Below are 14980 nucleotides of genomic sequence, written 5' to 3' on the forward strand. Positions count from 1 at the left end.
GGCGTGGGGGAAGGTGGTAAGTGAGAAGTCACATTTTATCTTGAAAACTATCCATAGTCCTCCTTTGGTTCTAAATGTAGGTGAACATTTTCCTTTGTTATTACAACAGTGGATCCCTGGGTAAGGCACAGAGAGTTTTTAGAACACAAAGATTGAATGATGACATATTTCAGCTAACACCTAGTAGATTCTGCCTTTTGTCAGGTGATAGTAAAATCAAAGCAGTGTTTTCATAGGTGTTTCCCTGTAGGTGAGTTCAGCTGCATTTCTAGGGTTTCTTACATTCATGATCGTTTCATGAATGCTGCAGTCTAGAGTTGCTTCGTATCAGCACACTTTTAGACAAGTTCCTCTCACTTCTGTTTCTGTTCACTGGCTGTTGTCAGTATTGTTCGAAAAGGCCCTTTGACTTAGCTGTACTCTGTTTTTGTTATGCTGAACGTTTTGATTGTGTTCATTCATTAAATATTTATAGAGTTTATTACATGCTGGGCACATGCTAATAAAAGCACTAGCTAGTGCTATTACTTGAGCCCTCAATATATGGATTTACCTAGATTATTTCATTTAATACCCATAACTCTGGGAGGCAGGGAGTGGGAGTTACCTAAGACCACACAGCTGTAGCTGCTGGAGCTTCCCCAGGCCTATTTCTGGAAGCCAGCAGGCTGTCTGTGACTACAGAGCTAGACAACTGGTCTGAGAGATTAGAAAGACAGAAGCGAACTAATTTTATTTTTTATTTCCAGATATAATTTATTCATTTTCAAATGAATATTTAGAATCATTTATTGTGTATCAATGGGAATGTTATAGCAGACATTTTTTAAGAGGATGGAATTTATCTTAATTCCGTTTAAAAAAGGCAGACTTCTTACCAACTTATGTAAAACCCCAAATCAATGCTTTATTCAGTTTTGATTGTGTCTGCTAACTGCAGTAGGTTTTGTATGGAAAGCTTAAGAAAACTCATTTGTGATATTTGGCACTTACACAGCTGGTACATCTGTGTGTTTAAGCCTTTAGACCATTTTTATGTACACTAAGTGGCTGTAATTTTTTCCTTGGTAGCTTTTTAGATAATTTTTCTTTTGCTTTCAATATGATAAAATTGATTTTTAAAATATTTTCTCATTTAAACTCATAATGCTGTTTTCAGTATTTTATACAAATGTGGAACAGAGAAAGAATTTTAGATGTTTCAAAGTTGTGTGTTTCTAACATGAAAAACTAAAATATGTTAACTAAGGCTTTGATATTTGAAAATATTTAAATATTTGAAAACTATTTAAAAATCAGGTTTTCTAAAATATCTTTTAATATGTAAAATAAAAATATCATTACCTGTGCAGACTTATAGTTTATTTTATAGTACAGCAAGAATATTATGCACATTTACATTAAAAAACATACTATTGAAGGATTCAGATTTGTCAAAAAGATTCAATTAGAGATCAGGTAGAGATCAATTTTTTCCTGAAATTATTTCTTTAGTAGAGGTTTGTAATTTTGGCATTTCAAAGCGCAATACTTTTAAGACGCTTCAAAATGTAAGAATAAGCAAAAGTAACATATAATAAAAATGCTGTGTTATGCTAAGCCGCTTCAGTCGTGTCCGACTCTTTGTGACCTATGGACTATAGCCTGCCAGGCTCCTTTGTCCGTGGGATTCTCCAGGCAAGAATACTGGAGTGCGTTGCCATACCCTCCTCCAGGGGATCTTCTAATTTAGAAGGTGCTCCCTAGTGGAAATACTAAGATAACGGTGAGATGCTGATGTAAAACCTTGGAGCATGTGGCCTTTGTTTGCAATGTCCGGAAGGTCCACGAGGGGGCAGTATTTCACCAGAAACATGGTTAACGTGGTTGACTGAGAAATAAGAGCTAATGCATTTTGCTTTCCCTTTTTCATAGCAGAAAAACAAGAAAGACACTGAGTTTAATGAATATGTTAGTCTCTGAAGTTCAGCTTTCATTGCTATTATTTAAAGAATGGCTTCAAAGGACACTAGTAAGCACCAAGAATTATGATCATAAACAAATGAATGATTATCTGATTGAATAGTGTAGTTTTCATTAGGTTGAGAAAAGGTTAGATATGAAGAATGAAGAATGTTTTAAATTAATCTTCTTACAAATTTGTATTTCTATATTAAAATACTAATATAGATCTTGGGTTCTATTCTAATTAAACATTTAACTTTTAAGATAACTTATATAATAGAAGTTTTGGTTTAACCTTAGACATATTTATAGGCAGACTTTGAGTGCAGAGCCTTCATTCTCTGCTTGTTATTGAAAGTTTTATTGCAGATTTTTTCAGTAAATCACTGTGTGATTAGTCACTTTTTAAGATTTCTTGAAGGCGAAAATAACATGAACATTTTCTCATTGCTTTCTAGCACCTCACAGTGTTCCTTAAAAGGTTATGAAAATTGGATCTTATTTACTTTTGTTGGAATATTTTAAAATATCATCGTATATGCTTTTGATCTAAAACAATGAGCTTTGCTTTTTTATGAGTGATAACTATTTTCATTGAGCCTGTTGTGAAATATGTTGCCTCTCTCTTAACCTTTCAGCTGAAGTTTTCTCTTTACTCTAGCTTGAAATCACCATTTTGTTGTCATCTGATCACTTATGTGATTCAGGCTTTCCCCCTGCTAGTGGAAACCTTTCTGCAGATTCTGTCTTATGCTGAATCCCAATAAATAAAGCAGAATAAATAGAAATTAATTGAAATTAGAACATTTCCTGATAAATTCATTTGGGAAAATGAGCTGTTTTGAAGATTATTAAAATTGAAGTGTATGGACGATGGTTGCAGTTCTGCATTGGTTTACACATCTATTTGTTTCTGTACTCGGTTTTGGCAATGTAATATCAAGAAAATTCTAAATCATGAGTAGATGCAGATGGTAACCGGTTTTTAAACTTGCTTTGCAATGATAGGGTATTTTCAATTAATGTAATTCAGAAATGTGAAAGTTTAATTGGGAATTTTACTTCTTAAGTGACTCATTAATATAATTTAACAGTTGCTCACATTTTTTTTTTAATAATAGATGAAGTGTTGGGTGCTGCTTCTCTGACGAGGTCCTATCATTTGAAGCATGTCTTTATTGTTGCTATTTTTTAACTGGCTTTTGCATTCCGTGCTCAGGCCTGTGGGGTGGAGTAGTAGTAGTGTCTTGTTTGCATAATTTCGTTAGCAGAAAAGTGCTAGCCTGTATTTTAAAACCGTGAAGGAATTTAACTACATCCACAAAGATGGAAGAGAAACTTTATTTCAAAAACTGCAAAAAACTGAAACAAAAAGCCAATATAACCAGCCAACTTAGGCTTATGTGTTGGTCTTCTTCAGTGTGTATAATTTAATATGTAACAGCATTCTACTTTATATTTTTAAGGAGTTAAAAACATGTAAATCATTAATTTAAGAATCATGAGCCAGTGCAAGGAGCAGGGTACAGGCTTGTGAATCGGCAGACACACCCACCAGCTCTTCCCCTTACAGCCAGGCCATGTCAGGCCAGTTGCTTAACCTCTCTGAGCCTTAAGTTCCTCATTTTGAAAACTGAAATAATACTTCATGGGATGTTGGGAGATAGATAAAATACTAATTTTTAAAATTCTCTTTCTTTATAGCATTTAAATACCTTTTTTTGTTAGATTTTATATAAGAAAGGGATACCTTACTCAGAACATTTTACATAATGCCCATGCATGAAGTCAGTGCCTTATAAGGATTTTTGGTGCCATGGAGCGACTTGTGGGATCTTAGCTCCTCCAACCAAGGATTGAAGCTCTGCCCTCAGCAGTAAAAGCATAGCATCTTAACCACTGGCCCACCAGGGAAGTCCTTCAAGATACTCTTTATGAGAATTTTAGGGGTGATTAAATTTATGGGATGCAGCAAAGGCAGCACTCAGGAAAATTTATAGCTATAAATGCTTATATTTAAAAAGGAGAAAAATTATGAATAGCCCAACTTTACACATTGAGAAACTAGGAAAAAAGGAGCAAATTTTAAAAATTTCAAAGTTAGCCAAAGAAAGGAAGTAATAATGATTAGAGTGGAAATAAATAAAATAAGAGAATAAAATAGCATTAGTGAGAACTGGTGAAAACGAAAATTCTTTGCAAACATCAACAAAATTTACAAGTCTTTCACTAGATTGACAGGAAAAAATAAAAGAGAAGACAGAATTAACTAAAATCAGAAATTGTGGATGTTACCACTCATTCTACGGAAATAAAAAGGATTGCAGAATACTCAAGGGAGGCACAAAAGGCATCTGACGAAATACAACATCCTTTGGGGATAAAAACAGAAAACTAGGAGTAGAAGGGAATTTACTCAGCGTGGTAAAGGGCACGTAGGCAACAGCCCACTGCCAACAGTCTCAGCGATGACAAAATTGCAAGCTTCCCCCTAAAGACAGGAATAAGACAAGGGCGCCTCCTGCTATGGGCAGAATGTGTCCCCTGCAAAATACCCCCAGTGTGATGGTACTTGGAGGTGAAAGCTTTGGGAGGTTGAGTGAGGTCATGAGGGGCAAGTCCTTATGATGGAATTGATGTCATTATAAAAAGAATCAGAGAGCTAGCTGCAAATCAGAGAGAGGGTTCTCATCAGAACCTGATCATGCTCTCAAACTGCATGAGGAATAAATGTTGTTTAAGCCCCCAGTCTGTGAGAACCTGTTAGAGAAATCTCAGTTGACTTAAGTCACCTGTTCTCACCACTGCTGATCGGCATTATCCTGGAAGTTCTGGCTAGCACAGTTAGACAAGAAACAGAAGTAAATGGATCCATTTGGAAATAAGGAAGTGAAAATACCTCTGGTCACAAATGACGTGGTGCTCTATGTAGAAAATCCCAAAGAATTTCACAAGAAAGCTAATAGAACTGATAAATTTGGCAGTGTTTCAGGATACAGATCAGCACAAAAATTAGCTGAGAGTTTTTATACACCTGAAATGAACAATCTGAAAGGAAATTAAGAAAACAGTTGTATTTACTGTAGTGCTGGGAAGAATATCTAGGAAAAAATTTGCCCATTGAGGTAAAGACTTGTACACTGAAAACTACAAAACATTGGTTAATTAAAGTAGTTCTGAAGAAATGAAAAGATATGCCACATTCGTGGATAGGAAGACTAAATATTGTCCATATTACCCAAAGTGATCTATAGATTCAGTGTAATCCCTTTCAAAATTCCAGTAACCTTTTTTTTTTTTTCTTTAAGCTGAAACCTGATCCTTAGATTCATGATACTGGAGTGGGTAGCCTTTCTTTTCTCCAGGGGATCTTCCCAACCCAGGGATCGAACCCAGGTCTCCCACATTGCAGGTGGATTCTTTAGCAGTTGACCTATCAGGAATGACCTATATGAAATTGGAAGGGATCCCAAATAGCTAAAACAATCTTGAAAAGGAATAAAGTTGGAGAACTCTTTCTTGATTTTAGAACTTACTACAGGGACTTCCTGGGAGAAGGCAGTGGTACCCCACTCCACTACTCTTGCCTGGAAAATCTCATGGATGGAGAAGCCTGGTGGGCTGCAGTCCATGGGGTCGTGAAGAGTCGGATACGACTGAGCGACTTCACTTTCACCTTTCATGCATTGGAGAAGGAAATGGCAACCCACTCCAGTGTTCTTGCCTGGAGAATCCCAGGGACGGGGGAGCCTGGTGGGCTGCCGTCTATGGGGTTGCACAGAGTCAGACACGACTGAAGTGACTTAGCAGCAGCAGCAGCAACAGGGACTTCCTTGGTGGCCCAGTGTTTAAGATTCTGCCTTCCAATGCATGGGGAGTGGGTTTGATCCCTGGTCGGGGGGCTAAGGTTCCAAATTCTGTAGAACACAGCCGAAAATTAAAAAAAAAAAAAAACTTACTACAAAGCTGTAGTCATCAGAACACTATGGCACTGACATGAGAATAGACATAATGAAATAGAATTGAGAGTCCACACGTAAAATAAATTCACAGCATCTACAGCCAGTTAAGCTGTAGCAAGGTTGCCAAGTCCATTCATTGAGGGGAAGAATAGTCTACAAGAAATGGTGCTGGAACAGCTAGATTTCCACATGCGAAAGAATGAAGTTGGATGCTTATTTCACACCATGTACAAAAATTAACAGGAATGGGTCAGTGTACTCTTTCCCAAGCACAAGGTTTTTTCCAATCAAAAAGGATACTTAAAGTGAAACTTACTTTAAAAGAATAGAGTTCTTTGGGAGCAATACTTTTTTATGTGTAGTTTTTTCACTCTGCAAATTATTTATTAAGCAAAAGTGATATGATGGCTCTTCTGTGCTAAGCATTCGAAATACACAACCAAACTCGTCTTTAGCTTTAATGGGGTTTATCTTTTAGCAGGGTAGATAGGCATTAATAAAATTATTTCACTCTTGAATAACAACATTCTGATTGTGATATGTATATGCAAGGAAGCATATGTGGTTTGAGCTTTGTAATAGAGGAATGCAGTGTAGTTTCACGGAGGACTCCCTGAAGAGGGGGAGCTGAGTGGAGAGACAGAGGATGAGTAGGAATTAACCTAGTTAAGACCAGGAAGGGGAGAGCATGGCTAGCTCCTGACATGTTCTGGGGATTTTGATTGTCCCCAGAGAGTAATGGGCTTAATTTTATCATTTTTTTTTTTGTTTCTGACCCTTTGGCTGCAGTGCTGAGTGGCGGTTTTGTGTCTCTGTGTTTCATCTGTGTTCCAGGATCCCCAGAGTGCTCTGTGCACAGAGAGAATTTAACAAATGTGCCCTCACTGATAGAAAGTATTTGAGAATCTACTGGAAGTTAAATGGTATCAAAGTAATAAGATTCTGAGGCAGTGAAGAGTTTTCCATTTTTAAATTTTTAAAGAAAATGTATCTTAATTTTTAACCTCTTATGATTAAATAATGACATTATCAAACAGCTACTTTTAGACAAAATATGGTAAATAATACCTTCTTCATAATGATGATCTTAGAACCTATTTATATTTTGATTTAAAATAGAATTTTTTTCCATGTAATTTAAAACCTTATTTTGAATGGAATTGATATGAATGGCTTATGTACTTTCTGCCAAGGAATTAATATGGACTTCCTAGAAACCACTGTCATTTATAATCAAAGTGCTTTTGACTTACATTGACGTTGGCGTTAACAAGTTCTGCTAGATTGGTAGCACAGAAAGAAAGTGCATTTAAACTTACTGGGAGACCGTTGATGCCTGAGGCTTTATAATGCTTTCTGTGGGCCATTTAACTGCTGGCAACTTTAATTCACATGATTCATAATACTGGAAATTTAAATTCACTGTTAATTGAAAAGTGAAGTTACTTAAATTCTTTAAATACTAACCTTTGGGGAAAATATCTGAAAAATAAAAGCACATATGATTTTGGTGGCCTACTGCCAAAAGATTATCATTTACATAAATATCTCTTTCAGTAGAAGAGTTTAATGTATTGAGCTCAAAAGGTTAGAATAGAGACTTCAATCTGGAAACCAGCAGTAGACTGTTGGCTTGTGAACAGCAGTATTGTTCATCATATTGAGAACACTGTTCACATTCAAGCTTAAGCAGAGCTGGCATTAAAATTCAGTTAATTTGTTTCATGTGACTTGTCAGCTGTGTGTTTTTATCTAAATCTTTCTAGCTTCTCTTCTTAGCATTTTGTGTTAAACTCCTGAAATAGACAAACTACCTTTTTAACTGTTTAAGCTCTGATACTGTGGTCACTTCTGCAAAGTGATTTGCAGAAATCTGGGGATTCCATGAAACCATTCTCTTAAGTTTTCCATTTCATTTTAAATATACTTAATAATTGGTTTGAAAGTCGGCTTAATTTATTGGCCTCCCAGGTGGTGCTACTGGTAAAGAACCCGCCTGCCAATGCAGGAGGCGTAAGAGACTCAGGTTCGATCTCTGGGTCAGGAAGATCCCCTGGAGAAGAAAATTGCAGCCCACTCCAGTGTTCTTGCCTGAGTAAGCCCATGGACAGCAGAGCGTGGCGCGTTATAGTCCCTGGAGTAGCAAAGAGTTGGACACAACTGAAGCAACTTAGCACACACAGGATCCTGTTTCAGAGGGCTATTCTGTTTTGTGCATATGTGCATGACCCCATAAAAGGGACTTCCTGAAATTCATTAAGATGCAATTGCTGTCCCTGTTTCCTCACCAGTACCCTGTTCTGTTCTTATTTGCTGATTATGGTCTCTGGATTTCCCCTTAGATGGCTTTTAATAAATGGCTGCTAGTCAAATGGTGAGCCTGAGGAATAAAATGCTGGTCCCAGAGAAATCATGTTGCTGTAACCAGTATTAGAGTCACATCCCATTTTATTTTTTTTGAAGGGCAGGAAAATCTTACTCTTTCTCTGAAACTAGGCTTACTATAATCTCACAGTTAATATTATTAGCTAATTGGCAATTGAGTGTTTTGAGGATATCTTCAAGTTTACAGTGATTTTAAAACAGCTTTTGAGGTGTAATCAACATAAAAGAAATGGCCATATTTAAATTGTCCAGTTCCTGAAGTTTCAATATATCTCTATAGCCACTAAATCACCACCACCACCAGGAGAGAAGACGTGTGACTTCCAAAAGTCTCCTCCCATTCTTATGAAATCTCTCCTGTTGCCTCTCTCCCCCCATCCCTGACTTTACAGCAAACCTGTCACTATAGATTAGTTTCTATTTTCTAGTTTTGTATAAATGAAAAAAATACAGCTGTTCTCTATTTGCTATATTCTTTCACTCAACATAATTTACTATGAGATTTATCAACATTGTATATATAAAAATAAGCCCATTCCTTTTTATCGCTAAGTAGTATTCCATTATGTGGATATACCACAAATTATTAATCTCTTCATTGTTAACAGACATTGAGTTATATCCAGGTTTTCCATCCACCTCCTTGTCTTTTAAGTTCCTTCAAATTTTCCATTCTTTTCTCTCTCTGTGATGTATTTTTACTTACTGCCTCAGATTATTAGCCCATGACCTTGCATGTAGTGGGTTGAAACCTATGGAATTGTCAGTAGTTTACCATTTTGACCTACAAAATTGGCAGTTTCATATAGTTCAACATAGAAGTGTTTTTAATTTTTAAAGTAGTTTTTAATGTCACTTTTTTTTACATTTAAGACCTTTGCCTGATTTACTTATAAATTTAGCTATGTAAAAAGTTATGCATAATGAAAAATAGACTGATAACTATATTAGTAGTTATTGTGTCTGATTGGTAAAATTATGTGGTTTTTTAACTCCCTCTGTTCTTTTGTACTTCCTTGTCTTACATATATGCTTATATAGTAAGCACCGGAGAAGGCGATGGCACTCCACTCCAGTACTCTTGCCTGGAAAATCCCATGGACGGAGGAGCCTGGTGGGCTGCAGTCCATGGGGTCGCCAAGAGTTGGACGCGACTGAGCAACTTCACTTTCACTTTTCACTTTCATGCATTGGAGAAGGAAATGGCAACCCACTCCAGTGTTCTTGCCTAGAGAATCCCAGGGACGGGGGAGCCTGGTGGGCTGCCGTCTATGGGGTTGCACAGAGTTGAACACGACTGAAGCGACTTAGCAGCAGCAGCAGCAGCAGCAGCAGCATAGTACGCATAGCTTACTTTCTATTTTCTAATAGAAAATAAAACCTTTTTTAAAAATGGAAAAATCTATGCATTTTTCTAGTTTGCATAATTTATTTATAAATTATTCTTTATTTTTCTTTTCTTTGCAAGAATCATGGCAAGAATCAAGGCATTTTAGGGACTTCTCTGGTGGTCCAGTGGTTAAGACTTCATGTTTCTGCCACAGGAGACAGGAAGAGACCCCTGGTCAGGGAACTGAAATCTCACATGCTGTGTGGTGCAGCCAAACAATAATTTTTTTTTTTTAAAGAGCCATGACATTTTATAATAAAACATGATTTTTAGAGTCTGTTAGATTCTCTTTCATGTCATGTGACTTCGGCAGACTGTCGAGTTTGTCTGAGGCCACCGTTCACGTGTGTAAAGTGGTAACTCAGTCTTCACTGTGAGGTAATCATTAGCATGTTACTGTCCTTTTTCTGTTTTCCCTGCCCAAATTCTGCCTTTGGTTGGGAAAGTCACTCAGTCGTGTCTGACTCTTTGTGACCCCCATGGACTGTAGCCCACCAGGCTCCTCTGTCTGTGGAATTCTCCAGGCAAGAATATTAGAGTGGGTTGCCATCCCCTTCTCCTTTGGTTAAGGCAATATAATTCTAACCTCACACTTGTCCCCTTAGTAGTTTTGAAAATGTACCATTTATTTTGTTCCTTTGTCTTTAAAAAAAATTAATGAGAGCAAACTGAGTAATGTGTTATTTATTTTTATAAATAACACATTTTAAGTTCGATGCAGGATTTGCCTGTCTAATAATGACTTTAATGACCATTTTCATTTGTTTCTTGTTTGAAGAATATCAAAGAATATTCCAACAACTAAAGATGTTGAGCCACTGCTTGAAATAGATGGAGATATAAGAAATTTTGAAGTGTTTTTGTCTTCAAGGACCCCAGTTCTTGTGGCTCGAGATGTGAAAACCTTTTTGCCATGCACTGTAAATCTAGACCCCAAACTGCGGGAGATTATTGCAGGTAGGTATCAGTAATAAGTTTAATTTGCCCTCTCTGAAGTGCTAAAAAATTTTCCCGTTTCTAACTTGGCTGTATAAGTTTCTCCTGCTCCATGAAAAAAATGGGAAATATTGAACCAAGCACCACCCAGGGGAGTTAATGAACTGAAGATGGGGGTCTCAGCATCCTCTGGGAATGCTGGGAAAATGCTGTTTGTTAAACTGACCTTATTATGTTTCCCATCCTACACACCTGAAGCGTCACTGGAATCAAATTCCTTTTACTACACAGTTGCCACTTGAAGTGTCAACCCACTGTGATTTTTCTGTCACTAGTCTTCTGTTTTTAATAGGGATCTGTATCCAGAGCAGTAGGAAAGTTTATATTCCTTTCAAAGGTTAAATCTGTGGGCTAGAACTTGATGATAATGACGTGAAGGTTTTGGATAAGTTAAAGTTGCTCTTGAGGCCCTGCTGTATGCTCACGAAAACATGTTAACTGTCCTTTTTCTGTTTTCCCTGCCCAAATTCTGCCTTTAGTTGGAAAGTCACTCAGTCGTGTCTGACTCTTTGTGACCCCCATGGACTGTACCACACTCAACCTTTATTGGAACACACATTCTTTTGTGTGATACAGTACTGCTGACCCACCTTTGCATTTTCCATGAATTATGGAGAGGGAGAGACTGTACTTTCATATGTTCTTTTTTAAAATACCTGTTATAAGGCTGTTGTCTGAGGTGTATTTTCTGACTGTGGAAGTGTTGGTGGTGGTTGTTCAGAGGTGGACGTGTCATATGGTTTGCAAACCCACAGTCTTAGCTAACATTGTACTTACTACACAAGGATGAATTGCTAATATTTAGCAAAACTGTCAGAAGAATTGTTAGAATAGCACAAATACCTTGAAAAGTCAAGAAAAAAATTCAGAACTCTGGTAACTGAAGAGAAGAATACAGATGTTGGTGACTTCACATGGTGAAAAAAACTTTTATGTGAAGTAGTTGAGTGCCTCTTACTAAGAATGTCTGTGGAGTATTCAGAGTTCCCTGTCTGCTTCTGTAAAGCCAGTTGGAATCTTTGGCAAGAGTGATATAATCAATCACGTTTTTTTTCTGTCGGGTAACTAAAGGAGGAAGTGGTAATTGGACTAGTTACTAATGTTCTATTTTCTTTGGTTACTAATGTTCTATTTTCTTTTGCCTTCTGGGGTATCATTTAATCTCTTAGACGTTCGTGCTGCAAGAGACCAGATTAATATCGGAGGACTTGCGTATCCTCCGCTACCTCTGCACGAGCCTCCCCCACGACCGCCGTCCGGCTACAGTCAGCCAGCGTCTGTCTGCTCTTCGTCCACCTCCTTCAATGGGCCATTCGGGGGAGGGGTTGTGTCGCCGCAGCCTCATAGCAGCTACTACAGCGGTATGACAGGACCCCAGCATCCCTTCTACAACAGGGTAAGCAAGTGCCTGGCATCTTAAATTGAAGAATTTCTTCCAGGAAAAGGCTAGAAGTGTTCTGCTAACGGAGTCTGTTACCATTTTGAAACTGTACTTTAGCTGTAAAGACAAAAAAAAGTTGTTTGAATGTAATATTTTTTAAAAATCATAAGATTTTTGAATCTTAACAGGTTCTAGATCTCAGTTGAGTCTGAATAGTAGAGACGCTTTTTGCTTTGATTTATTGTCCTGATAAGAAAGTGAACTCTGTGGGGTCGGCAGTGATTGTCCTGAGCTTCAAAGCAATCTGTTTTTCTCTTGGTTTCTAAACAGATTTTCCATTTGTTGTATCTTGTATAATTTTTATTGGCATTCAAAACAATGGTAATTTTTATCTTAGTTCAGTAAACCTATATTCAATGTGATACAGCTTTTAAATGTGAGATAATGGTGGGTCCTAGTGCTTGAAGGACTCAAATGATATTGGCCAGATAGCATGTAGTCTATTTGTAGAGCTTTATTTCACACTACCTTCAGTCATGTATAATTATTTTCATACTATAGATATGATAACTTTCTACTTCAAATGATGAGAGCACAATTCATTATTAGCAGTATTCAGACCCTGTCGAGTTTAGTAGCTCCAAGCTATCCTCATTTTAATGGTCTTAAACACTAATATTTTCTGTAGGAAAACATAACAACAGCCCTACTATTATATTGGGTTGGTCAAAAAGTTTGTTCAAGCTTTGCCATAAGATGGTATGGAAAGGCCTGAATGAACTTTTTGACCAACCCAATATTTTCTGCAACTGAACTCTAAAATCCATTGTTTCTTTATTTTTGTTGTCTCCCTCTTTAGTCTGAAGTGAGAAAACATAGGGGCTAGCATTCACAGATGGAGAAGGAAGTGGCAACTCACTCCAGTATTCTTGCCTGGAGAATCCCAGGGACAGAGGAGCCTGGTGGGCTGCCGTCTGTGGGGTCGCACAGAGTCGGACACGACTGAAGCGACTTAGCAGCAGCATTCACAGAAGCCAATGCATGCCTAAATAAACTTTCAGTAAGCTAGAAAGAGAAATTTGAATAAATGTGGCAAAGAAGAAATTCTAGAGTTTAAAATTTTCAGTTTTTGAGAAATGTTTTAGCCATGTAAGTAATTAGGTATACCATCTTTAGAGGTCTTATGAATGTTATTCCATCATTTTACTCAAATAAGGAGGAAAAGGTGGAATGATAGCATTTGATAACATACTTTATCTCTGTAAACTTTAACTGAGTGCTAGGCAGTGTGAAATTCAGGTTTTTATTTAGCAGTCTTGAAATCTGCTGTAATTTTACATAAATGTCTCAACTAATAATTAGATGACAATTGATGTTTTGAGACCAAGAAGGTTTTTTAGTAATTACCATACCATCTAGGTGGAGACTTTGTGTTCACTAATTTCTTGTGAATAACAATGATGTATAATGCTTTAGTAGTGTTTTATTATTTTTAAAACATTAAAAAATTCTTATGCTTTTAGATTTAGTTATTTTTTGTCTGAAAGTTAAAAGCTGAACAATTTTCTTAAAATGACAGGAGTGAAAAAGGTAAGGGAAGATGTTACATCAGTGTAATGAAGTTTAATATGTTTTAATCTTTATTTTTAGCCCATATAATCTGATAGCTCATGTTTATATGAAGCTGGCTACAGATAAATCCTGTAGTTATAGATTTCCTCTAAACAGTGGATTCCCCTTTTAAATAATATCCTTGCTTATTTAGCAGATAGCGTAAACTCCGGGGTATAAAGTAAAATCTAGCAACTTGGAGTAACAGTATTCCTGAAATCCATGCTAGGAGGTTCTTAAATAATTCAGACTGTTTTTTTTGGTCTTACTTAAGGCTAATCTTTATTTGGTAAAGAATAATACTCAATGAAGATTCTATTTTGCTTTTTTTTGGTGAGATTGTGAGTTAATATTTGTATTTGTAAATCACTTAGAACCTGACACATGGTAAACCACCGATAAAAGTGTTAAATGTAAAGAGAAACTCTGGTGTCAACTTGTAAAGTACAAAACTTTAGTTGCTTTATAAAAAGATTGTATTAAATCAACAGTATAAAAATTTAAATAATATGACTTAAGTTTGGGTTTGATATCTTATAGAATTGAGTGAGGCATTTTTTTCTTCTGTTTTGTCACTTGCATTTAAAAATTTGGAGTTGTATTTTGTTGGTTAGTTTCATTTGATAAAGCTCATTATACTTTGATTTCGGTAATTGTTTTGTCACGTGTTTTCTCCATAGCCATTCTTTGCCCCCTACCTTTACACGCCAAGGTACTGCCCTGGCGGCTCCCACCATCTCATCTCACGTCCATCAGTAAAAACGAATTTGCCCAGAGATCAGAGCAATGGCCTAGTAAGTATAAAAAAGGGTAACTAAAGTATTACAGTCAGCATAGAAGTTTGCTTATTTCCTTTCTGTAGTAAAAGCACAGCTTATTTTATAAATAGTTTCAAGAAACATAACCTATTACTAACACAAAATGTATTTTGTTTTCATTTTGGTTAGGATCTATGGAAGGAAAATGACTAGCAGCCTCAGGGAATGAATGATGAGTTGTTTACAACCAGAGTTTCTGGCCTAGAATATATTGTTTGTTATATAGCTTTTACAACTAAACTTTTACATCTGCTAATATCTGGTTTCTTTTTAAAGGACATTCATATATGGTATCTTTATCTATCTAAATATATGCTAGCCCTATGTATAAAAATTAGCGCTTATATTAGAGGAACACTTTGATTGAATAGCAGGAATTAAATAGGGCAAGGAAATTATCCAGATGTACTATTAACTCTAATCCAAAGCAAAATACATTTGGGCCTAAAATTCTAAGTGTTACTGATGATAAACTTAGTTTACCAATTTAAAG

General features: G+C 36.5%; 1 protein-coding gene across 9 annotated transcripts in view; it reads left to right on the forward strand.

Moving 5' to 3' along the window:
• Positions 1 to 14980, forward strand: part of KIDINS220 (kinase D interacting substrate 220) — a 94028-nt gene that overhangs the window by 53756 nt on the left and 25292 nt on the right. For all 9 annotated transcript variants that reach the window (XR_008200121.1, XM_052648346.1, XM_052648345.1 and 6 more), the window contains exons 23-25: positions 10460 to 10638; positions 11847 to 12073; positions 14350 to 14463. Coding sequence is in view for 8 of the 9 variants with exons in the window: in XM_052648346.1 (XP_052504306.1) it covers positions 10460 to 10638; positions 11847 to 12073; positions 14350 to 14463 (520 nt within the window). In the remaining variant the exon portion in view is untranslated. The remainder of the gene's footprint in view (positions 1 to 10459; positions 10639 to 11846; positions 12074 to 14349; positions 14464 to 14980) is intronic.

The sequence above is a fragment of the Budorcas taxicolor genome, chromosome 11 (assembly GCF_023091745.1).
Source record: "Budorcas taxicolor isolate Tak-1 chromosome 11, Takin1.1, whole genome shotgun sequence".
Taxonomy (NCBI): Eukaryota; Metazoa; Chordata; class Mammalia; order Artiodactyla; family Bovidae; genus Budorcas; species Budorcas taxicolor.